This window comes from Rhamphochromis longiceps, linkage group LG10 (genome assembly GCF_057381845.1).
Source record: "Rhamphochromis longiceps isolate RC_006_pf linkage group LG10, R_longiceps_female_GT1.1, whole genome shotgun sequence".
NCBI classification, from domain to species: Eukaryota; Metazoa; Chordata; class Actinopteri; order Cichliformes; family Cichlidae; genus Rhamphochromis; species Rhamphochromis longiceps.
In genome coordinates, this window is record NC_140566.1 from 30,472,100 (window position 1) to 30,496,447 (window position 24,348).

At 41.0% G+C, this 24,348-nt stretch overlaps 1 protein-coding gene across 2 annotated transcripts in view; it reads right to left on the reverse strand.

Annotated features, from left to right (window-relative positions):
• tmem132e (transmembrane protein 132E) overlaps window positions 1-24,348 on the reverse strand; it is a 452,339-nt gene that overhangs the window by 37,283 nt on the left and 390,708 nt on the right. For both annotated transcript variants that reach the window (XM_085421293.1, XM_085421292.1), the window contains exons 5-6: window positions 15,208-15,351; window positions 4,726-4,931 (exon numbers count right to left, since the gene is read on the reverse strand). In XM_085421293.1, coding sequence (XP_085277419.1) covers window positions 4,726-4,931; window positions 15,208-15,351 — 350 coding nt within the window. The remainder of the gene's footprint in view (window positions 1-4,725; window positions 4,932-15,207; window positions 15,352-24,348) is intronic.

Below are 24,348 nucleotides of genomic sequence, written 5' to 3' on the forward strand. Positions count from 1 at the left end.
TGAGCCACTGTCAATATGTGATATATTGAAATCGCGTTTGAATTTGCGCTTGCTTTTTTGCTTTCACTTTGCAATCGCGCGAACTGTGTATAGAGAGCGACAGCACTGATCTGTGAGTGATGATAATTTGCGCACCAATTCCTCTGACATTGTCTTATTAATCGTTAGCTTACTATGCAAACATGACAAGTGAAATCTCCTGCAGCTTAAACATGTGAGAGGTTGATCGCGCAGAGAATCGCTGAGCTTATGTGAGTGCGTGTGTAAAAGCAGCAGGATTTATATTTGACTACGATGACCTGGATGACTGAGAACCTTCACAGACAGATATATATTTTAGTTCTGCTGAGCCAAATAAGACAGGTCAGGGTGAAGAAGTGACAGCCAAAGAAAAGCTTACCACAAAACGGAGAAGTTATGACAAATCAGACTATAAGGCAAAAAGAAAGTGCAGCTTTATGGTTTCATGGACAAAATTATTTCTGTGGCTGCAATATGACGAGCTAAATAACCAGGGCTGCACATAAGTGGTCCGCAGATGCGCATTCGCTGTCAAAATAAAAAACACGCACAAGGGTTAGGGTTAAATTTAAAAACTGTACTTTTGAGTTAAAATATATATTTATAATTTTAATAAATGACAAATTAAAAAGGCATGAACATTTTTTTTGTATCGAAAAAATATCGAACCGTGACACCAAAGTATCGAACCGAACCGAACCGTGAATTTTGTGTATCGTTGCACCCCTACTAAAAACCTAGTCGAGTAGTGGAAAAAAGGCACAAGAAACCTGCTAATTGCTGAACCGTAACACTAAATTAAAACACAAGAAAAGCCTATACATATCTAGCCATAACAGCACAAACATCGAGAGGTCCACTAGACACAAAACAGTTCCTACACGGCTCTCTTCAAGGGGAAATTAACTAAAGAGACCTCTGGAGCCAGACTGAAGTAGTTATCAGAGGAAATGCAATTTTTGGCACCTCCACATTGGCTTCATTTCTCTCAGGGCTTAAAATCTCTCGTCTGCATAACCTGATGTTTTCGAAAGAGATGTTTGACATTTAACGTGAGGAATGTCTGAAACCCCCATGCGGCCGTATGTGAGCTTTCCATGTGTACAACGAGATAAACATGGGCCTTTTTTAAGGGGTTTTTAGCAGCTTTTCTAGCTTTAATCCATTATGATTCACAGATAGATGCTTCATAGACACTCTGGGATGATACATGTGAAGTACAGCATCAAGATATGCAAACACGGGCAGATATAGATGCGGTGAAGTAGCATTTCGTTTCAAGGTGTGGGTACCACGTAATTACAGCATATTTCATGATTAAATATTCAGTCATTGCTGCTGGGAGAGCTGATATGGATATGCATCAGACGACAGGAAAAAGCCCAATATGCTCCGTAGCAAACATGAAAAGATGTGTTCAATCTCAACAATAGAAATATGACTGAAAACACAGACTCCTGTGGGGAGGCCATTCTAGTGTGTATTAACAGCTTCAGCAGTCCGTATGTGGCACCATCAAGAAAGATGCAAGCCGCCTTTGTCTGCGGTTTCCTGATGTGGCACAGGACTACAGGAAAAAGTAAAGAATGAAAGTAAATCCAAATGACAGCATGCAAAAAAGGAACAGCGAAATGAATTCCTCTGGCCTAGCTGTGTGGCAATCACAGCAACCGCAAATGGCTCGCAAGGGGTCTTTGATGACTGTTTTTATGAAGTCAGAGGGGAAGTTATATGCATAGAAAATGGGCTGGAAGAATTGTAGAGATGCACGCTTAAGAGAAACCGACTGCTAAAGCCGTAGCCATTTGCTTGAACCAACTATTGCATCTATTGAAATTCACAAAGGCGATAATGGGAGTTACGTCACATAAGATTGCTGGCTCGGTGAGGCGTGCTGGACAAATGGCAAAAACGCCATTGGAACGTAACACACAACACTGATAAAAGCACAAACACAGCATTTGTACTATTATAGACTGGACCTACAACAAATAAATGAATAAATGGTGCTAAGGGGGGCATTTAAGACACATTTTGCATGTCAAAATAAGATACCTTCCATAGCACATTTGAAATATAAGGCTATGCAAGGTGTTTTTCAAGTCCTCTAAATCATCTGAAATACCTTCATTCTTCAAACAACCCCATAAGCATGCCATTTGTATTCAGCTTTGGTAGAAATGGAATTGGTCTACAGTGATGTACTCCGGCAGCAACGACAGCAGCCACCCGTGCGAGTGTTAATGCTCCCATTAAACATTTGTTGTGAAGTTGTGGCCTCGTTTGCTACTGCTTCTTGCATGATATAAGCGCTGCAATATTGTAAATGAGCCTTGGTTCCTTTACTAGGTCCGCATTCTTCACAGAGGTCTCGATTCCAAAACCCTCAATCTCCAGCTGGTGCCGTGTCAAGCGTCATATTTTTAAGGTTTGCAGGCATCAGTTTAGTTTTTCATAGCCTGCTGGATCCTTTCTGCTGACACAATTTTTGATAACACTGACACAAGGGCAATTGGCCTGAACACCCTACAATTCTTGATTGAGTGCAGGTGACCATATCACAGTACTTTAGTCACAGGTATTTGGAGGAAAAGTACACAGGTGTAAAGGAGTTTCTTGGAAATATAATAACAACTGTTTAACTCTAACCATCATTTTGGGCCATGAGTAGAAGCCCAAATGACTCCCACAGACTGTCCAAAAACATCATTATCTACCTGGAAGTACAAGAAATATTTGGAGCAAAAAATGTTTCTGTGTTCTTAACTCAAAGACAAATTAAGCCTTTGTCTCGGACCTGTTGTGAAAAATGGGTTCAGATGGGTCTGACACATACATGACAAACCTTAGTGGATCAATTTGCACTTGAAAGCTTCTTTTTGTAAGGTACACGTCTGCTGTGTAACTGAGCCAGAGCACCTAATTGGGCCAAAACAGGCAACTACCCGTAAAATAACAGCATAACAGAAATGGAGGCTGGACAGCTTTTTAGTTTCTAATGTGTGAGACTGCAGGGTACCATGCACTTTGGATAATGAGTCTTCATGTAATCATGTACAAAAATAAGATATTTTCAAAATAGATTTTTCTCCACTGAATATTTTCCTGCTCTATTCTTTTTTTTTTTTTCCATAGGGTTTAGTTTAGAACAGAAAAGACAGCAACGAGGTGTTAAATTACTCCCTTCAAACATACTATTATATGTAACGTTCAATTCTTCACAGCTTGCGTCAATGCAGAAAAAACTTTAAACCAAAGGAAAACTGCTGTTATCCACATCTTAGATCTTATTTTTGTGGACACCATTATACATTTTCCAGACTCTTTGTAATGTAAACGCTCATAGCAATTAAACAGATTAAGTACAAGTTAATCTATTTAACCTAATCCATTTAATTAAACGTCCATACTATAGATTGCACTAGCCGCTGTAGCACTCAGATCTGGCACATCAGAGAAATTGTGGTTTTGCAGTAGCAAATTATAGACGTTAACATGCATTTATTCTCGTGCTTACCCTGTCTTACTGAGTTGTGGTGTTTTTGTTCCATTATGTTCACAGTTCAGTTGAGCAGTTTGTGTTTAATTTACCTTCATGTGAAAGAGCATGAGCGGTGGTGGCTGCTGTTGTAGTATAAAGAGTGCAGTGAAAGTTTCAGCTGTAATGTTTATGCATCATGACATAATAAAAAAAATCCTCTGGTCCTTAGCAGGTCTTTAAATGATTTAGATAAACTTCACATCATATTTTGTTGTGCCACTACCATCACCCTTACAGCTTCTATAGGAATTAAAATTTGAAGTAACAGCTTGATTAGCTGTTGTTTCAGCAAGTGAAAGCACCTCAAAGTTTGTGCACTTTGGTCTTGAGGATTCAGATGTGTGTTAAACACTATCCCACAACTTCCCAAGAGTGGCTCCCAGAAACCTTACCCCAAGGTTAGACCATGCAATCAGACTCTACAGGCCTCATTCAGCATGTTAAATTTTAAAGTTTTAAACGGTAAAATTAGAAAAAGACCGAACAAGCATGATTTCTATCATGTCCTAAAATGACACTTTCTTTTTTTTATACAACTATACAGAAGAAACAACAATGTGCTTCTCATTGGAAAAGAGCAAAATCTTTGAAGCCTGTCTGGCTGAAGTTTCATAAAGGGAACGACAAAACCCTGAAATACACTCGTCACGGCTATGATTTGTTCTGGGTCTGCAGTGGCGGCAGGAGATGATCGCATCCATTCAAAATAGAGGTTGAGTCTCCACCAGATGTACCACAACACATCCCAGAAGTGGATCTCTGTGCACCTTAAAATAGCAACGGGTCTAATTTTCACAAAAGCTGCACAGAGCAGGTAAAGAAGGCCCTTTTCAAAGCACACTCTACTTCTGATATGCTACCGGTGTAATTTGAAACCACACAAAGGATGCAGGAAAAATGGATGAATATGTTCTTTTGACCTACCAATTATAAAAGGATGGATTTGTGTGAATAGTGGGAACACTGTAAAATTGCTATAATGACACAACACAGCAAAATATAAACACACAGATACGTTCTAAACAACCAAAACATGTGTGAGCAACAATATAGAGCGTACAAAGAAACTATTCCTATCTATTGAATACTGTGATGTTATCGTAGAGAACTGTGATGTCTCCAACATTGCATGTTATCTGTTTTAGGGTGGACTTGAGGCTCACCTGCGGTCGGGCAGAATGGGGACCCTCCAGCCTTTGATGAAGCTCAGATTGTTGTCAGAAAGTTCAACCTGCAGGGGAAGTTTGGGAACCCAGACGGTCAGCTCCAGCGGCGCGCTCAGGTGCTCATAGCTGAAGATGACCCTGGCATTCATGGAGCCCCGTGTCTCCTTCCCATTGACGAACACGTAGTCACAATTCATGGACACCTGGGACAGATCACGGTCAGAAGTCAGAGACTATCTATATGTTAATGGTCACGTCGGTGGCAGAGAGTCTAAGCGATGTGTGATGATAAACAGCTCGGTATGGATGCAGGTGTCACTACCACAATTCATGCTTGAGCATTTCAAGGTTGATGCCTCCAGCAGAGCAAATACACAGCTGTGCATTTGACTGTGATGTGAAAGTTCATCTCACATCTTTGCTTTCATTTTTCTCAAACTGTTTTGTCCAAGCAAAATGACAAGAAAAACAGGTTTGACTTGCGGTATACACACAGTTTTAACTTTGAGGATTTGATTTAAAGATACCTTTCACTGCTTATAACCTTTAACCTAATACCATGAGTAGATAAAATTGTTTCAGGAGATCTTTGGAGGAAATGACAGGCTTAACAGTCAATTTCCAGATGATGGATTTTCAGGATTATCCAGGAACTGCCTTATATTAAAGAAATAGTTCTAATGAAAACTCTTTAGTGAGTCTGTGGATTATGAATATCGCAATAAAACCCCCATTTCTCACAAGATATGTGACGACTGACATTTTTAAACATGATATTTTAATGCTTTAACTCTATTGCATATAGATATCACAAAATCCTCACTGACTAGACGGTGTTGGGGTTACAAAAGAAACGGTTTTGTCACAGTGCACAGAACAGTGTTTCTATTCAGAGGCTCCAGAGTTTGCAAATCTTCACCCCATCTAACCAGGCATCAGCAGATTTTGCCATGCTTGTGCTGTGTTCACACTACTTGGGCAAAAGGTGACGGGTTATGAAGCTTTTTCCAGTGGAAACCTGCTATGTGAAGCAACAACCTGACACTTGTCGCTGTGTGATGCTCGAAAAGCTTTTTTCATTGCTGCAATAATGGGGTGACGCATCAACCATCACATGCTTCAGTGTTCTCACATATAACACACATAAAGAGCCCAGGGATGGTTGGAGAGGGTAGTTGCGTCAGCGTAGGTGGCCGTGCTCGGCTTACTCTTTTTTGTATGTTTTTACAAGCAGTGTGAATATAGCACGAGGCAGAAGTATGAAACCAATCAATCAAAATCAGCGGTAACTTTAGCGCGACGTTTACATTTTCGGATTTTCGGTGTCTGAAGCTTTTTAAGTATCCATTCGTTTGTCTTAGTTCTACTGGCCGAGAATCTTGTTAAAATAAACTACAGGAACACTAAAAAACTGCAACTGTGTAACAGCCATGCAGCTTCTAATGAACTTTTTAAAATATATCGGGATGTATAAACAATGACCAGAATGTTTAAAATGTTGGTACGCAGCAGACCAGACGAGAGCTTCTTAGATTACATCAGACTGAAGCTCTGCAGTTTCCGATCCTGACGGCACATCGCTGTGGACAAGTGTTGTAAACAAAATGCTTTTCTCTAATCTAATTTGCATCTTTCATGCAGTCATATTAGTGCTTCTAAGTAACCCAGCGCTAAGCGCGCTCAGTGCAAATCGTGCATTCGAGCCACGTCCCAACCCCGTCACCTCTCTTGCCCATTCCCATCGTAATGATCTATGAACAATTATACAGACACACAATATGCCAAGAAAAGCTTTTAGGCAAGCACATTATTTATATAATAAGAGTGCTGACAGCAATGTGACATTTTACATGAACTTTAGTTCATAACACCTTTGGGCACATAGATAAATATATTCACACATTTCAGCTTTCACGAGACACTCTTATTATGGGATATCATTTGTGGCGCAGCAATGACACCGAGTATGAATTCAATATGTGGACACTTCTAAATTTAAGTCTTTGCAAATGCTATTTTTAACTTGAAACCATTCTTTAGGTTTTCCGTCCAGTCAAAAATCTCCCGCTCCATTTGAATTATCATAAATACTTGTCCGCTTCGAACACTAAATTATTAACTGCAATGGATCTGGAGGGCTTTGCTTTTGGGCTTCCACTGAAGATTTATCTAGTGTTGGGAGGTAGCTGGCATTGTAATCAGAGGATCTAATCTCCCGCAAATGGAGGTCGGGCTGGCCAGTCTTCTCAGGGCTGGGGATTCATCATAACTGGGAGGAGGTCTGGGTAATATAATTCCCCACATGCAGACAGGCCAGAGATGGAGGAGGGGTGGGTGCTGGAAGGACTTCTTAAGATGACAGTCTTTCCCTCTGGTTCAGTTAATGCAATTTTGCAGGTTCTGACCTTATGGGCTACCACCGAATTCATGTTATTGCCCTGTCTGTTGATGTGTAGCCTTATCTGGATGAACTGAGTTACCGAAAAAAAAAAGAAAAAGAAAAAATTAGTAAGTCAACACAATAACCCCGGCCACCTTTGATTAATCACAGCATGGCTTTCTTCGTGTAGCGTTGAGAATATCTGCCTGACACGTATTCCGTTATACCCTCGAGTCACGGACAGACAAACGGCCACACGCGCACACAAACATGCTCGAGCTGCAGCACTGCTTCACCTCCTGCAGCTATTGCTGCTGATAAACTTGGCTGGCTAATTGCAAGTCAAAAGCTGTTAGCAACTCTGGGTATCAGTGGCCCTGTGGGGGCTTGCTGAGGAGGGCTTTCACACACTGAGCCACCACATGCCGTCACAGCGCTGCTAATGCGCTGTGGCATCTTCCATGGTGCCAGCAGATTGCCTGGGTGGAGACAGATCATCGGGACAAGTGCAAGTGCTGCATTTGGTCGTGCGCTGGTCACGAGAGCGCACACAGAGACCGACTGCGTCAATACAGGCGAAGACACCTACGATCCTTTCATACTTTTATTCCATAACATTAACTCAATTAATATACCTAACTGTTCCACTATAGGCAGCGGCATCTGCCCTTGGGGTGAGCAATGCTCTAATGCCACTGTAATGTGACAGCTCCCCCGGGGGTCACTAATGTTGCAAAGTCCTCTGTTCACCCACATTCTGCGTTGACAGCAGTTTAAAACATTTGTTTAGGAAATCCATTGTGAAACTTGAGCCATAATTTTGATGCATCTCGGGCATTCAGACATCTAATGTAGATTTACTGCCATTACGGCATCAGCCCATTATTTACATGGGACCCTGTCAAGGGGTACTTTAGCTATTTAGCACTGAACTGCCACAAATTTGGAGGGAGAAGAGAGACACAAAGCAGCAGAGGTCTGCGGTACCAAGACTTTTAAGCCTTGGTGGTTAAAAATCTGAATTCTGCCTCTCTCGTAACGCAGCTCGACTGCATTTTTCACCCCCCCCCAGCCTCATAGATACCACAAACATTTTAGCACCCATTTGTAACACAAGCTTCGCATTGAAATGTATTAATGTCCAGCTAAAAGCAACGATAACGTGATCCTCACTGCAGTTATTTGATCTGATTTGTAAAATCTCCTCTGAAGCCACAGAAAATGCTCACAAACATTCACAGTCTGAGGAGCAACGAGTGAAAGAACCTCTGGTGGCCCGGCTGACGAGTGCAGACTGATTAAACCTGATTTTAGTCTGCGATGGTCATGGGTGCTGATTATTAGTGGGTATAACATAAAGACACAAAGATTTGAAAATGTTATTGTGATTGCAGCACCTGCAGCCACACAACTGTGAAGTTGTGAAGCCCCCATGCATGCGTTTATTTTATAAATGTATTTTACTTGTTAAAATATATTAGTTGTATTTGTAGCACGCACAGCTAGCTAGCTGCAGAATGGGTCGTACCAAATGCAGGTCTCTCATGGGGGGTAGATTAGTTAAATAATTTATCTTAAATGTTGTATATTTTCTTTGACTTGCAAGTTACCTATTTGCTTAGTCTTGTGTTGATTATTATTAATTTGACGTGACTATTAAACTAAGTGTTGGTTGTGCTTCTTTGCTGTTAGATGACTTGTTCGTATTTGCATTCCCCTGTTCTGATCAGCCAATTATTAAAGTCGCCTCCTTTTCTTGTGTTAAATCAGTTTTATTTTGTTTAACAGTTGGTTCAGAGCTATCTTAAGTTATTAATCGGGCATTTCTTTCTTAAACCTCCTGTATTGTTAGTTCATTTTGTATATTTTTGCATTTTTGGGTAAATAAAACTCACCCCCACCCCTAATTAGCTCAGTATTGAACATGGCATTAGTGAGAGCAACAACATGTAATTATGTTTAAAAAATAGCAACAGTATCAACATCAATCTTAAACTTTTTTATGTTTACTCATTATGACAAAGGGGGTGAGAACACCTTTTGTCCAGAGTTAAAACCTTGATATTTTCAGTGAACATTTTTGTTTTGATTTAGCCATATCTCATATGTATTCTGTAGTAGGCAAACATGTACTATCCCAGGTTTATTTACGTTTTGCACTTTTACAGACTATGTAATGTAACATCTTGGTTTAAGTCAATTCTGACAAGTTTGTTAAGTTAACATGTTCTTTATTTAAAATGTTAATTTGTCTAGCTTGAACTCACCTTACCTACCTGTGTTCCAGGATCAAAAGGAGGAAATGTAGCTTCACTTCCTGTATTTATAGTTTCCTGGTTAGTCTGAGGTCACAGGAAGAGACCAGGTGAAGAAGGGGGAGAATCCTTGTAATTTAATAAAGTTGATTTTAGAGTGTGTTTATGTAGAAATTGATTTATTGTTGTAATATGTATCGATTACACTGTAGATTTTTATTGCTAGGGAAGAGTAGCAGTATACGTTTGAGTAGGGAAATGTTTGTCTTACCTATGTAATGAAGTAGTACAGGGGTGAGATTGTTTGGTTAAGTGGACTATTTAAGCTGATGAACGCAGGTGTTCGAGGAGGAAGGATCAGGTCAGTGTAGCTGTGTGCATGTGACCTTAATTTCCGTTGATTTAAGTTCAGTTATGTTTATTTGAACTGATTAATAATGGAGTTGAGTTTCTTATTTATTTTTGTAAATATTGCTTGGTCACAAAAATGATGAATAAATCACTCGCCACACTGGACAGCATCTGTCTCCTGCCCTTCTTTAGCTGCTTAGGTCAAGTCCTATCACACTCATTATTTGATGGATGGACAGATCAACAGATATTTTGGTTTTAGAGAGGTTGCAGTCCCCCCTCGACTTTTATGTTGGTGGTGCTCAAAAGATGCAAGCTTCAATTAAACCACGCAACTTCTGATTTGATTGAAGTTTATCAGACAAAGACACACATAGCAAAGAATGAGTTGCTCTGGTTGGGAAATGTTGCCGTCCTGAAGACCTTCACACATTTCTCCTGTGTGGATTGCATTTTCAAAAAGAAACCCCAATCACGCCAGATTTTATTTTGAAATTTAAATGTTCACTAAATGACTCCACAGGACTTTCTGCCAAATTGAGGTTCCGTTTAGGAATAATGCATGTATTAAATTAGCACCGAAATCAAATTTGACATATGGCTAGGATTACTGGAATTGTGTCTTGTAGCTGCAATGAAGTTTGTCTCTGTGTGATGAATGTTTCCTGGCTTCAAGAGCAGTGCAAACACTGAGTTCATTTAGCTCTGTTAGCTAAATGAGCCAGTCCCCATTATCCTGTTGTTGGCAGGATTGATGGTGTTGAGTGTGAAAATGATCTGTTGTTCTGGAAACTTTGGGGCCTTTTGTTTGGCTGTAATAAAATATCCACATTCTTTTTTTTTAATATATTTTTCATAATGCAAGAAGTAATGAGTAAACATGGACTTCTTAATATAGAAGAACTCAACTCTAGTCATCCAAGTAGTTTGGTTTTATTTGCAGAGGTTTTGAGGCAGAATACATCACAGGAATTTTTGCCTGCATATCAAATCAGACGAGTCTTCACTTCAGCCTCGCAACACTGAAAAGTTACTTTCATCTGAATTGTACAGTGTAGGCAGAACTTTTAAAATGCACCCTGCATATCTTTAAAAAAAAAAAAAAAAAAATACTGTTTCCAAAAACCTTGTGCTCCTGCCATGAATTGTAAGACATTTAAATCCAGAGCAATTCATAATCTGCCAGTCTGTCTCCACTTTACTGTTTTTAAGCCTTCCAACAGAGGATGGAACCTGACTGCAGGCATTTGGTTCTACTCAGCCATAAGAGCATTAGTGAGGTCGACCTGCGGTCAGCAAACTTGCTCACAGCCAGCGTTCAGTTCCCAGAGGTCTCGCTTGGGGTGGAGGTCACGGCTCTGTGCAGGTCGGTCAGTTTTAGCCACATTAAACTTGGACAAGCATTATATTACTGACCTGAATTTGTACACAGGTACATCATCACATAGATAATTCCCCAAGTGGAAAGCACTTTTTTTTGGTGAAAAATATCATTACAGGATGAGCCTTAATGAGCGCTAAGAAGCTCAACCAAAAACAAGGACCACAACATCTCCTTAAGAGCCAAATCCCACCAAGTTGTTAAAACAAACTCCAACCTGAGCTGCAAGGATGTTCACGCACACAGCAGAAAGGGCAAGCAGTGATTTCTGATTTTATAAGCCTTTTTCTTGTCCTTTGGAAGCTAAATTTGTACTAAAGGTAAGTACATCAGACTAATATGGAAGTGAAGCTGGGAGGATGGTACGCTATATAGCGTGAGATATGACGTGTAGGCTCAAGGTCTTATCTGTGGCCTCAGACGGGGAATACGAGTCACAACGGCACAGGAATGGATGGTCGGTGAGTGGCTGTCAAATACTCCTCAGACCTCCTAACAGACTCCCTTAACCCCTTTTCCTTTATTTTGTCCCACCTTGTCTCACTAAGGTGCCTGAATAATTACTCCTGCAGCTGCACATGCGCACAAATACAACTGTGCACATGCAGGTTGGCTTATCTGCCACAGGCTCTTGATGCTCGCTGCACCTTAGTTACTGCCAAAGAGTTAAGAAATAAAAGTGTCTGTAAAGAAAAATGACAGCCTCTCACCTATTTTTACCCTCAAGCTGGAAAAAAAACGACAACAGCCTGAGGGGTTGGCAAATATCCAAATGAGCGTTTGCCTGAAAATAAAGGCTCATTCGGAGACATCGTCTCGGAAATAACTTTAGTTTAACTGCTGTTTCAGTTGCAGTCTTAAGTCAGGAGGCTATGGGGGCTGTGACGAACCTTTGGAAAGAACTAGAATGTCTGAAGTAAAAGAAGAAAATGTGATTAGAAAAGATTGGCATTACTTTTGGCACGAGATTAATGTGTGCGGTATTAAAAACAACAACAGCACAATGGAGTGTTGGACCTTTATCAGGCTCAGCGTGAGTCTCTTATTTCTGCTTTCCGCGGCTCGTTTTATTGAACTGTCATGACTCGTGCGTTTTCTGGGCTTGAAGGGCTCGTTTTAAATTAGCCTCGAACGTTCAATGGCAGGATCACTGAAGCAAGCCCACTCAATATCACATGGCCCAGCGCCTTGTCTTTAAAGGATAATGAAAAATGATAAATGACAAGCTGAGGCCAGTCGTCCCCAAGCAACACCTGTTCTTTTCTAGTGACAGTACAATACAAAACAATGCACCGCCACTGGAGCCCCTCCCACCTTTAAGGAACAAGTCGCTACTGGAAAGCCATAAATTAATCCATTCTCCCTCAAGCATCCAAGCCATTAATTGGGACCAATTTATTTACAAGATAGCATGGAACGTGTGAGGTGGCTAACATTAGTTAGTCCGGTATATCAGAGTGAAAATATATTGGACAGATACGGGTCTGTTAAAAAGAACAGATACCGACCAGTCCCAGCTGATGTGATAAAAGCCGGCGTCTGATTCTGCTTCATGGCCTCAGTCTGTAAAATCCGTAATCAAACCTGCCTCACTTGACCTTCAGGAGCTGCTAAAGTGCTGCAAAGGATTTCATTAGTCTGAATGGATATGATAGTTTTACTATTCAATGAACAAAAGACACTTCTGCACAGAATGGATTCTTGAAATAGAAGGAAATTAATGCGGTCATATTTAAAGGGGACCTGTTACGGAGATTTCCAGCTTCGTACTTTTTATTCTTGATTCTACCTGAGCAGCTTCACGTGATTCACGGTTCACAGTAATCCTTTTTTTGGATGTTCATGAGGCTGTTAGAAACAAGCTGTTTTAGCAAACTTTTGGTTGACTGACTGGGGAACATTACTTTGCTGCAACATGGCCTGAAAAGCACTGTCACATAATTACCGTATTTTCCGCACTATAAGGCGCACTTAAAATCCTTATAATCCAGTACACCTTATGTATGAATTCTGGATTTTATGTGGTACACGGCGCTCAAAATTCTGTCAAAAAATGTTTTAGTACGACTTTGGTAAGCTACGAAGCTGAACCGCTTGATGGATTGTCGGAGCATTACAGCTACCGTAGTCAGGAGCTTTGCGAAGTAATCTGGGTCCAAAACTCCGTCCGCTTCAGATCCCAAAGTCAAACGAACACTGCGACATCACTGAGAGTTAAAAACTATCTAAATTCTTGCATCTTTAATAAAATGATCAGTGTTGCTGCTTTACCAGGCATAACAATTATGTTTAACACTCAGGCATCCATGAAAACAGAATTCATTAAATTTAACAAAGTTAGAAGTTAGCAGGAAGTTAGCTTGCTAGCTTCCACCTAAACATGATATAGCATGTTCTGACTGAGAGATTTATGAAAAAATTTAAATGTACAGCTCTGCTATCACTTCCAACTTAAACGAAGACAGAAAACTAAACAGCAGTGACTTTTGTAGGGTTACTGAATTTGGGCTAGCTGGTATATAATGATGTGCTACATGATCGCTAGCAACACAGCTATGTTAGCATAACATAAACAGTGAAGCTGGAGGATGAATGCTAATGCTTGTTTCGCATAATGGGCGTTATAATTCGGTGTGCCTTATGTATGAAAACAGACCCGTTCATCAACAGTGTGCCTTATAATCCGGTGCATCTTATGGTCCGAAAAATACGGTGGCAGATAACTACATCAACCTCATATTGCATCTCAACACACCAACAGGAAATAACTTTCCTTTGAGGAAAGAAAAGATGAGCTTTCGGGTTAACGTGTGATCACAAAGCCATTAAAAAAAAAAAAAAATGCAGAAGATTATTACACATGTACTGTATATATATGTGTACACACACACACACAGTACCACAGAACAATAATCCAGACAGTTAAAGCTTATTACACTGCGACCTGCTGCTCACTGATGGCTGTTTCCCTCCAAGTCTAGTGTATTTACACGAGGCTGTAACTGCTTTCTAATCGTCACACAACCTTTAAATAAGGTGCAGCCGTAGGTGAAGCAGTTGAAATATCTCTGCGCTGCTATTTGTGTATTACATGTTTGTATTGATGAGAAACCTTACTTGGCAGGGACACACGAGGACATGGCTCACAGTGAAAACTAAAACTAAGGCAAACGATTTTATTTTAATTAAAAATGTTAGTTTGTTTTCCCTTTTTACATAAATAGTTTTTTATACACACGGATGGACAAAAGACTTTCCGAATGGGGTTGATTGTATTTGATTCATCTCATTTGTCCCTCATAACATGAGACTTTTGTGCCCTCGGGGACTGCTTTATTGCGTACTGAGATATTTTTGAGTTAGCACATTCAGTCCTCTCTAATCTTTCTTTCCCTTTTCTTCTAAATTCACACAACCTCTTTGTTGGTTTCATTTATTAAAACTACATTCATAATTATTAGTACAACTTCATTAAAAGTTGCATATGGGACCACATCCAAGCTGAACTGTTTGCACCGTTGTGTATCTGCGTGGGAAAAAAAACACATTATTTACTTCCACGAAGGTCACATCTCCCCTTGCACCATCACTTTGATCAACGGTGCAAAACGGCACCGCAACACTTCACTGCTCTGCCTATACAATTATGCAATCTGCCTATAGAGCAATCTATTACGACTGTAACTGAGTGGAGAAAATAACAACTGTGTAATCAAAGCCTCTAATGTGCTCTGCAAGTTGCTGTGATCCCAATTTAATTTATTTAATCAACAAACGAGATTTGATATTGCACTCGCAGCTTGGATTCCCGCGTGAGATTGTTCTGCATCCCGGGACGTTGTTTATTATTTTCCTTTAGTCATCACATTTAAGAGAACAAGAAGAGATGATGGGCTTTGTACTTCAGCACATCAGATAAGCCGATCTCAATGAATGAAGTGTTTCCCACACATGCTGTAGGTGTGGCGATACCATACAAAGAACACAATGAATAAACTAAGAATCAAATCAATACTTCCTACTGAGCAGCCGAAAATGAAGCTTCCTCGTGATGTTGCGACTGCAGTGACATGGAAGCATCTTTCGGATAGAGGAGATCACTTTTAACCTACCTTAACAATGTCTTCATTTGAGGACTTGCACTGCACGAAAGCCGAGACGTCAGTGACTGCCCCGTTCATCTCAATCGAGACCATTTTGACAGGAATGGCCACAGTGCGTCCGGTCAGAATGGCCGTGTTGATAATCTCAGTGTCCTACGGAGACAAAAAATAGACATGGCATTCACGAAACAGTGAGAGGCAGAGAGTGATTTTCCTTGATATTTCATCAGTATTACTCATGTCCACATTTAAAGCCATTACCATCAGGGCTCCTGTGCCTACTAGGTGATACTCTCAGTGGCGGAGCAGAACTCATTACTCTATACTGAGACGTCTTTCATTGGATTTCATCAACTGACATTTTTATTTCTGCGCACTTTTCTTCCAAATGGGGATGAAATGGACAGAAAAGTAATAACCACCTCTTTCCCCCCCAATTCTGTAGAACCTCGAGTAAAAAATTCAGACAAACAAGACATTTACTGTACTGATGCACTGTGACGGACCTAACCTTTATGCAATTCTAGCTGGAACACACAAGTCTAAGGCACACTTGGATGCGTCACTGAAATCCTAATTACTCTGGAAAAAGCGAGAGAAAGTGCTGCTGTCAGTGTGAGATTTCAGAGCAATGTGTTAAAATAGCTTTTAATGGGAGGACGTATGACAGAAAAGCTCATTTATTCAGGCCTAATGCATCCATTTTTGTTCATTCATTGTCCATTCAACAGGCTACATGATTATTCTAGTTTGAATCAACAGCCATGCGGGTAAAGGAGAGAAAGTATAGGGTAATTAGAATTTGAATCAGCATAGGGCGCGAAGGGCAATGTCTCAGTTGCCCATATTATCAAAAATCTGTCAACCGTAGTCGAACTGCTGGGATGGTGTTTGATTTGATCATAAACAACAAATACAAAGGAAAATGATACAGATACAGCTGCAAATCTGTGCCATGATTCCATAGGTTTTATTCAGCTGCCTCTTCTCTGGTGTACAGGAAAAATGTAGAAAGCAGAAAGGGAAAGGAGTGGGCGGCTTTATATTAAGGCATTTCTTTCACACACGTTGGACACTCTTATTCAAGTTTAGAAGTGTTGTTGCTAGTTTGCTGTCTAATTAGTTAACGTCTCTCTTGTTTTCATGCAGCCTCAAAAAAATGAACATAAGTGCTAGAGAAAAAAACCCCCCCAAACATCATCCCAGAACATGAGCAGAAATCTTGCTGGAACACGTGAGCACACAAGCAGTTCTTAAATTAATCATAAAATGAATTCATGCCTTAGATAGGCACAACCAGAGATAAAATCAGTCTGCTATCAGACAGAATTGTCAACTCATTACACTCTGACTCGCAGATCTAGACCAAGGCAAACACAAAAGAGGACAGAAGTAAGAATTAAAAGGACGTCATTCCTGTGTGTCTGCTGGCTCATTTTTAATCAAAACCGAAAATGTTTGAAATTAATACAACTCGCGACAGCCTCACTGTCACTTTTTATGGGGCATGATTTTTTTTTGGCTTCTTTTACATTAGTAAGGACATTTCCACTTTAAATCAGAGCAGAAACAGTACAAATCTGTGCATAAAAATATACCCGATAACTTTCATTTCCTGAGACCAGAGCCCCCTGCATAATACCAGCCCGCTCAAAAATAGTGGAAATGGGCGTTAATTTGCATTTACTGTTAACAAACTCCATCCATCCATCCATCCATCCATCCATCTTCATCCGCTTTATCCGGGGCCGGGTCGCGGGGGCAGCAGCCTAAGCAACAAACTAAGTTAACAAACTCATCTTTAGAATTTGTGCTTCATTTGGATGAGAGCTTGACTAGTATTCACAGCGTCCTTATTTGGGTTTCAGACTAACAAATAAACTTCTGCAGTCTTGACTATTGACAGCTAAGACTGCAAAAGAGCAAGGTACTTTAGTCTCTACGAAATAGGATTTGCAAGCGCATATATATATATATAGTATCATTTCTTTAACAGTGAGCGTTTCCATCAAAGTTCAATCATGAATCATTGATGTAGCAAAAAAAGAACAAGTACAGAACTTTCAAGAACTTTCTTGACTAGAGTTAGAAAACAGTAACTTCACTGAGTGCTACCTGATAGAAAACCCTTTTGCTTTTTGCCAATTTTATTAACCAAAAAAGAGAAACTGCCAAACAACCGGCATTGCTCTGAGAGAAACTGCTTTGTTAATGCCAGAGGACAGGGGAGAATGGCCAGCAGCAGTAACTCCAATTACCACTCCTTACAACCAAGGTATGCAGAGGAGCACCTCTGAATGCACAAAATGTCTTAGTCGATGGACTAGAGTAGCAGAAGACCACACTGTGTACAACTCCTGTCAGCTAAAACACGAAACTGAGGCTACATTTACATCACCTCACCAAACTTGGACAATATAAGATTATCTTGGAGCACTTTGAGCCCCTGATGTTCAGGTTAAATAAGCATCATACACCACAGCCTACCCAAATTTGCTGCAGACCAAGTTCATCCCTTTATACCTACAGCACACCCAACCCATGTCACATAGCTCAAATCATCTCAAACTGGTTTCTTGAGCACGACAATGAGTTAACACTCTCCACAATCACCACATCCAAGTCCAGAAGAGCATCTCTGGGATTCGGTAGAATGGGAGATTCACATCACGGATGTGCACCAACTGTGTGATGCTGTCATGTCAATATGCACCAAAATCTCTGATCAGGTGAATCTGTGCCATGAAGATTTAAGGCTTTCATTGCTTCCTTTTGGCTTCAAAAGGGGTCCAATCCAGTACTAGCAACGTGTACCTAATGAAGTAGTTGCATGATATTACACTAGGTATTACTGAAGGTACTAGAGAAGCCTTTTTATGATTCACAGTAACCAAAAATAATGCTTATTTATTTTAAGTTTTTGTACTTTCTGAAACAAAACATGAGTTTCCTTCTCTGTCCGTTTACATCAGTCTTGTTAGTAATTGGCTGCCCTTCAAAAACAGAAGGTTTGAACAGCCAGTGGGTGAGATGTAGCTCACAGAGATAACCATATTAAAGATATGCCTTCACTATAGCATCATAACAGATTCATGAGTGGAGCTTTTATTTCTGTTCTTTTATATTTAAAGAAAAGTCTATTAGGTCCTCTTTGACCTCTATTATAAATCTATATTAGTTTCTTGCTAGTACCTTATTCCTTGTATCTGTATTATCCACATGCATTTATATCCTTTTAAAAGGATCTGAACCATTAGGGGAACAGCATGCTTTTTGGCAGTTGTATTAACCAAAAATATGTTCTCATCCCAGTAAAACCCCATGATTAAACAATCTATTTCAAAGACCTTTTGTTTGGAATAAAAAAAAAATGTGTTCAACAAATTCTAGCATTAGAACTGATTTGTTTTTGTTATTGAAGTTAAGGCATCAGGCATGAAAAGCAGCCTTTTTTTTTTATTAGCTTAGAGTGTGGGGCCAATTTATGGGAAGCAAAGCACACCAGACCACCTTGGATAACTGACTGGACTCTAGGGGACAATCCTAATTGAAAGACATCCTCCCTAAGCTCTCCTTGCTGTTCCAGCATCTGGTAAATATTACAAAACACGAGACACTTTACCAGTAAATGTGTGCTGCAATGGGATCTCTAATTATACTTACCTAAATTCAAGAGAGAACAACGATCAGTCATCAGTTTGCTCGGCTATTGTTTCACTTATTTATCAAGTTCTTCAGGAAGCAGTGAAACCGTTTTTTAAATACACCATGTCATGGTCCTGCGACCATGACTCAGTGACTTTATGTTTATGTACTTATTGTTATTACTTTCATTATTATTCATGGCTGTTTTGGGATGGTTTGTGTTTGGGATTTTAGACACTGGGTTCTGGGTTTGTGCTCCCTCTGTTGGTCCCTGGTGTTAGTGTTCCCCTGTCTCGTCAGGTTAATCAGGTCCAGCTGTTTCCCCCATCTGTGTGTGATTTCCCAGTGTCTCTTTGTGTATTTATAGCGTGTGATTTCCTCTGCCCCTCGTCGCGTCGTCTGTGTTCCTACCTGTGTTCATCCTCTGTGTTACCCTGCGTACTCTGCATCTACCCTGTGAAATCCTCTGCGTGCTCTCCCTGCTGTTCTCCCTTCGTGTTCAGGTTTGCCACTCCTTTGTGTAGTTTCACCCAGTTTAGTTCATCCGTAGTTCTGTTTTGCCATCTCCTCTTTATGTTTGTTATTATCAATAAATCACCCTCACACCTGAATGAGTGCTGCGCTTTGAGTCCTCCTTCCACTCTCCACACGGCCGCTGCCCCGGACCGTGACACACCATGGCAAACATTAAAAATGCTGTTGTCATCTTACTGAACACAAGTGGATTAGTTTTGTGACTTTAAAAGCACAAAACTACAATTCAAACTGGCGCACCCGACATCATTAGGCCCAGGTAAAAAAATATCAACTGGGCTAAAGCCTGTTAGATTTGTATTGTTGATTGTCATTTATGCTTAGAAATATTTACTTATATATGCTTAGAGTTTTGTAATTAGTTGTAGATTGGTAGAGGTTTTGATCCTTGATAGTCTGCAAACTTTGTGTGTATTAGACAGCACTTTGGGAGCATGAGAGGTCATACCGTGTCTTATTATTTTATGGTAGGATTAACGTAGTTGCGTCTGTTCTAGTCTAAGTGCTCTTTGTTTAGATGAACTGCAGGACTTCCTCACCGTGTTATCTAGGATGAACCATCTAGGGTGAGGGGGAGGCTACCCTCTTCCTGACCAAGGATGTTTGACCCTTTGATCAGCAGTCCACACACACACACACACACACACACACACACACACACACACACACACACACACACACAGGCAAGGTACTCTTTGTGTATGTAGACGTCATATGTTAATGAACTTATGCATATTCATGTAACCTCAATAAAAGGACAGTGATACGGGAGAACGGACGAGAGCTACTGGGGTCAAGCGAAGGAACGGTGCCTGTCCGGTTCTCTCCCGTGCACGAGTACCATGAAGAAGTTTGCCTACTTGTGTCTTGCTTGCAGTGTAATTATGTTGTCTTAACGTTCCAGCGAATAGGTTTATGCTACAAACCTATCATTAATTGGTCCTTCGATGCCGGAGCCCTGGAATCGCATTCACCGAGGGGAGGAGAGGCACGCTGAAAGACTGACGTCAGCCAGGAAGTTCCTGTGGATTCGCTGTATGTCTTTTCTCCTCGATGAATGGCGATTGGCGGGATTCGAGGCTGATATTACACGCTAAGCAACACCGAGTAAGTTTAGAGTCCAACTCTATAACTGTACGTCTTCGCCGCTCAGTGGGGCGTTGTCCGTGGCCGCTTAGTGGGGCTAAAATTACGTCTTCGCCGCTCAGTGGGGCTAAAATTCGCCGTCTAAGTGGGGCGATGTACAAAGCCGCTCAGTGGGGTTTTTTGTACAGAAGCATTAAGTCGCAGAGTTGCGCAGTTCGAACTTTTTTTTTGGTTCGCCGTCTTAGTGGGGCGAAATACAGACCGCTGTGTGGGGTACTGTAGTGAGTTCTCCACCGCTCAGTGGGGTGTTGAGAAGTTCTGCGGGGTCCAGATTGTGCTGGACAGTAGGCCTATTTTGTGTTGTTGTCATTGTCGTCGTTGTTGTTGTTGTGTGTGAGTGTGTGCGGAGCAGAACATGTGGTCTGTGACACCGACTGTTGTTGTTGTTATCATGGGTTTCTAAGCAACCAAGAGTGAGTCGGAGGGAGACAGACGTTTGTGCTGGACTTTGCTCCTGGCAGCACAAAGTATTTATGTAAAAAAAAAAAGAGAGAGCGACGGCTCCACAGCTGCGCGGGTTCACGCGAGCGCGGTCACGCGGACCTGAGCCGTGCGGTTAATCGCAGGCTTATAAATGGAAGAGATTCAAATGTTAGAAGTTTTCAGAAAACACACCAGCCTTGGAGAGCTGTGGAGAAGGCCAGCCCACATCAGCAGCACTTAAGATATGCTCTGGTGAATGGCTTTCCCCCCACCCCTTGCTGACACAATGTTTATTCTTTAGCTTGCCCTGATCGACAGCAGCCTGTGTGCCAGACCATAGATTTAATTGAGGTGGATAGTTGTTAAAAGTAATCTACATTAAGCTTGTGGTTGCTTAAATTCAGTATAATGACATGTGAGGTGAAGTGATATAGGTAAATATTTAAACTCATGAAGTGCATAGAGGCACTTGACCTGTGTGGAAGACGGTCGTCTTATTATGAGCCATTGTTGAGATATAGAGCACATCTGTGAAAACAACTAATATGCTCAACCCTGTATGAAACATCTAAAAATACATGATGGAGAAGCTGTGTTGAATATGTAAGTGTAAGACTTTGCCACTGTGGGCAGAGCATGCAACTACTGTGTGATGTCGCGTTGCAGTTTTGTTTTTGTTTTTTGAGCTGATGAGCAAGGTACACATTATCAGATCAAGAGCTGTCTGAGAACTACTCAAAGAGAGGGAAACAGAGAGTGTGCAGCGTTTCCATGAGCAGTTTTTCTGCACCTTGACTCGTGTGTGTGTGTAGCATCAGCATCATGTTTTTGTTTATTTGTTTTGTTGGATTAAAAATAATTAAATAAACTGGTGATCATGCTTATGGATCACCATGGCACATATCTCCAGCCATATGGTTTATTTATGCAGATGAAAAAGTGAGTGTGAATGTGTCTGACATCACAGTGTTTTTGTGCACTGTGCAAAAGTGATTGCCTCTGATTGTGAGTGAGAGCGGTGATTTTGCAGACCACCAGCTATTGTGAAGAAAAAAAAAAGAGTGAAAAAGAGACAAATTACATTGTAGACGAAGAGAAATAATCATAGGAAAAAGGTTTTGTGTTGATCAGCCGAAAAACAACTACAATGTCATTTTCTGCTTTTAAGAAAGGATTGTTCACACAAACACAGACAGAGAGAGAGAGAGAGAGATGTGTGTTGATTAAGCAGTGATGATAATAATGAACATGTTTTAGTTTGTCACTTTCAGGTGAAAAGCAGACCTGTATCAATTTTCCACATGCAACAGTCGGAAGAAAGTTATAGTTTAACATCATTGGAAACATGCAGGCCAAGTTTCTGGCTGACTTATTTACAGTGCCATGTGTTTCTCAACCTCACAAGCGAGCTCACTCCTCCCTGAAGATAAGAAATGCAGCTCCAAAGCAATAACATGATAAAGAGACAGCAGCAAGTCCTGAGCACAAAAAGTCCCAGCAAAGCAGCAGCAATGTGGATAAACAGCAGGCAGAAGAAGAAAGCAAACCCATCTTCCTGTCTGATTGGTTGAATTTCACGGAGGGGCGAGCAAGATGGCAGCGTGAAGAGGAGTTTTTGTTTGAGTTCTCAGCACGAGACACTTATTTGACGTCTTTCTGGCCTTCGGGACTTTTTTGGAGATCAGCGCGCTAAACTTGCTGGATCTGAGGCCAGGGTCTGCGGCGGCAGCATGTTGAAATGCTCAAAAAGGACTGAGTGACTCGGGCAAGCCACATGCGGCTAGCGACATGAAAGAAATGGACCCTTCATGATGCGTTCAACGTGCCAGCGCTGTGGTGGGAAAGGCTCCATCATAAACACGCCCTGCGCCCTGCGCCGAGGTTCAGGCCAAGAAGAAGAAGACGATGACTTCCAAGCCCAAGAAGGTCGGCCTCAGCGTGGGCGAGCTGATTGTGAAAGCCGTGGTCGCTTCCAAGGAGCGCAACGGCCTGTCTGTGGCCGCTCTCAAGAAGGCTCTGGCTGCCGGAGGCTACGATGTGGACAAGAACAAGGCCCGTGTTAAGACCGCCATCAAAAGCCTGGTGGCGAAGGGCACTCTGGTGCAGACCAAGGGCACCAGGACCTCCGGATCCTTCAAGATGAACAAGGCTACTGAGAGCAAAGCCAAGAAGCCCGCCGCGGCCAAAGTCAAGAAACCGGCAGCAGCTGCTAAGAAGTCGCCCAAGAAGGCAGCAGCAGCACTTCAGCTACTAGACAGGACAAAGCTGAAGGAGAACTGCCGGGACTGTTGAAGTGGGAGAGGACAACAGAGTGAGAAGACTAGGTGAGAACACATAGGAATTATTTAATGTGGGAAATCAAAATTTGGGTTAGCAAACCTGGGGAAAAGAAAACTGACTGCTTAAGTTGGAAAATTGAGACTGAGTCTGAAACATTGCGAAAATAGAAACATATACAAAATCACACACACACAAGCAGAACATGCATTAACCCTACTAACAATTCCAAACACAAAATGACTCATGAAGACTCATAGCACATTAGTTAAGAAATGATTAAATAATAGCAGAGAAGTGTGTAGGAAAGGCAGCTTTAAGAACATGCTCTGCTGGAGATGCAGCTCCACAGACATGCATTAGACCTGCCTAATAACACAAACCCATGCAATGAAAATTAGCTTGTTATCTTTCATCAGTGTTAAAATAGTGTCAATTTAGCAGACACTTGTTATTAAATACTGAATTTATCCAATGCAAAAAATTGACTCTCCAGGTTGCAGGACAACAGTTTAACTTTTGTGGGAAAAAAGATCCTGGTTTGACCAACCAGTGATCAGACAATAAATTTAGTTGTTAAAATGGTAAATTGGGAGAAGCTTCCTGCTTGATTGAGGCAGCACATGTAATTTACTGTATGAGGGAAATTGTCTTTTGTGATACTATTTTGAACATGCTTTTCTGTCGTCCTGTCAACTTAGTGGGTTAATAGCTGATATGCAAATTAGTTGATCGGTTTTAGATTAATGAAAGGTGACTGAATTCTAGTATGAGTGAATGAGATGTGTTGGAGTTGTTGTGTGTTGAGTGGAGACTCTAAAACACTGAGTTTCCTGTTTTGATGTGCGAGTGAATCCTGTATTTAGATACACAACTCTGAATACATCAGAACAAACGTCTTTTGTGAAGTGCATGACAGCATGTCACATGTTTTATGATGAAGGGAAAAAGGAAAAATTGAATAAAATAGATCTGTGGCTTAAATGAGTGAAGAGCACAGACCGGGTGATTAAACTCATAGCTAATATGACATTAGGGTTATGTTGTGTGTTGTGCAGTTGATGGTTGGTTTGGAGTGAATCTAGCTGATGATTCTTCTCCTGTTGTGAAGATGATGAGGAGTTT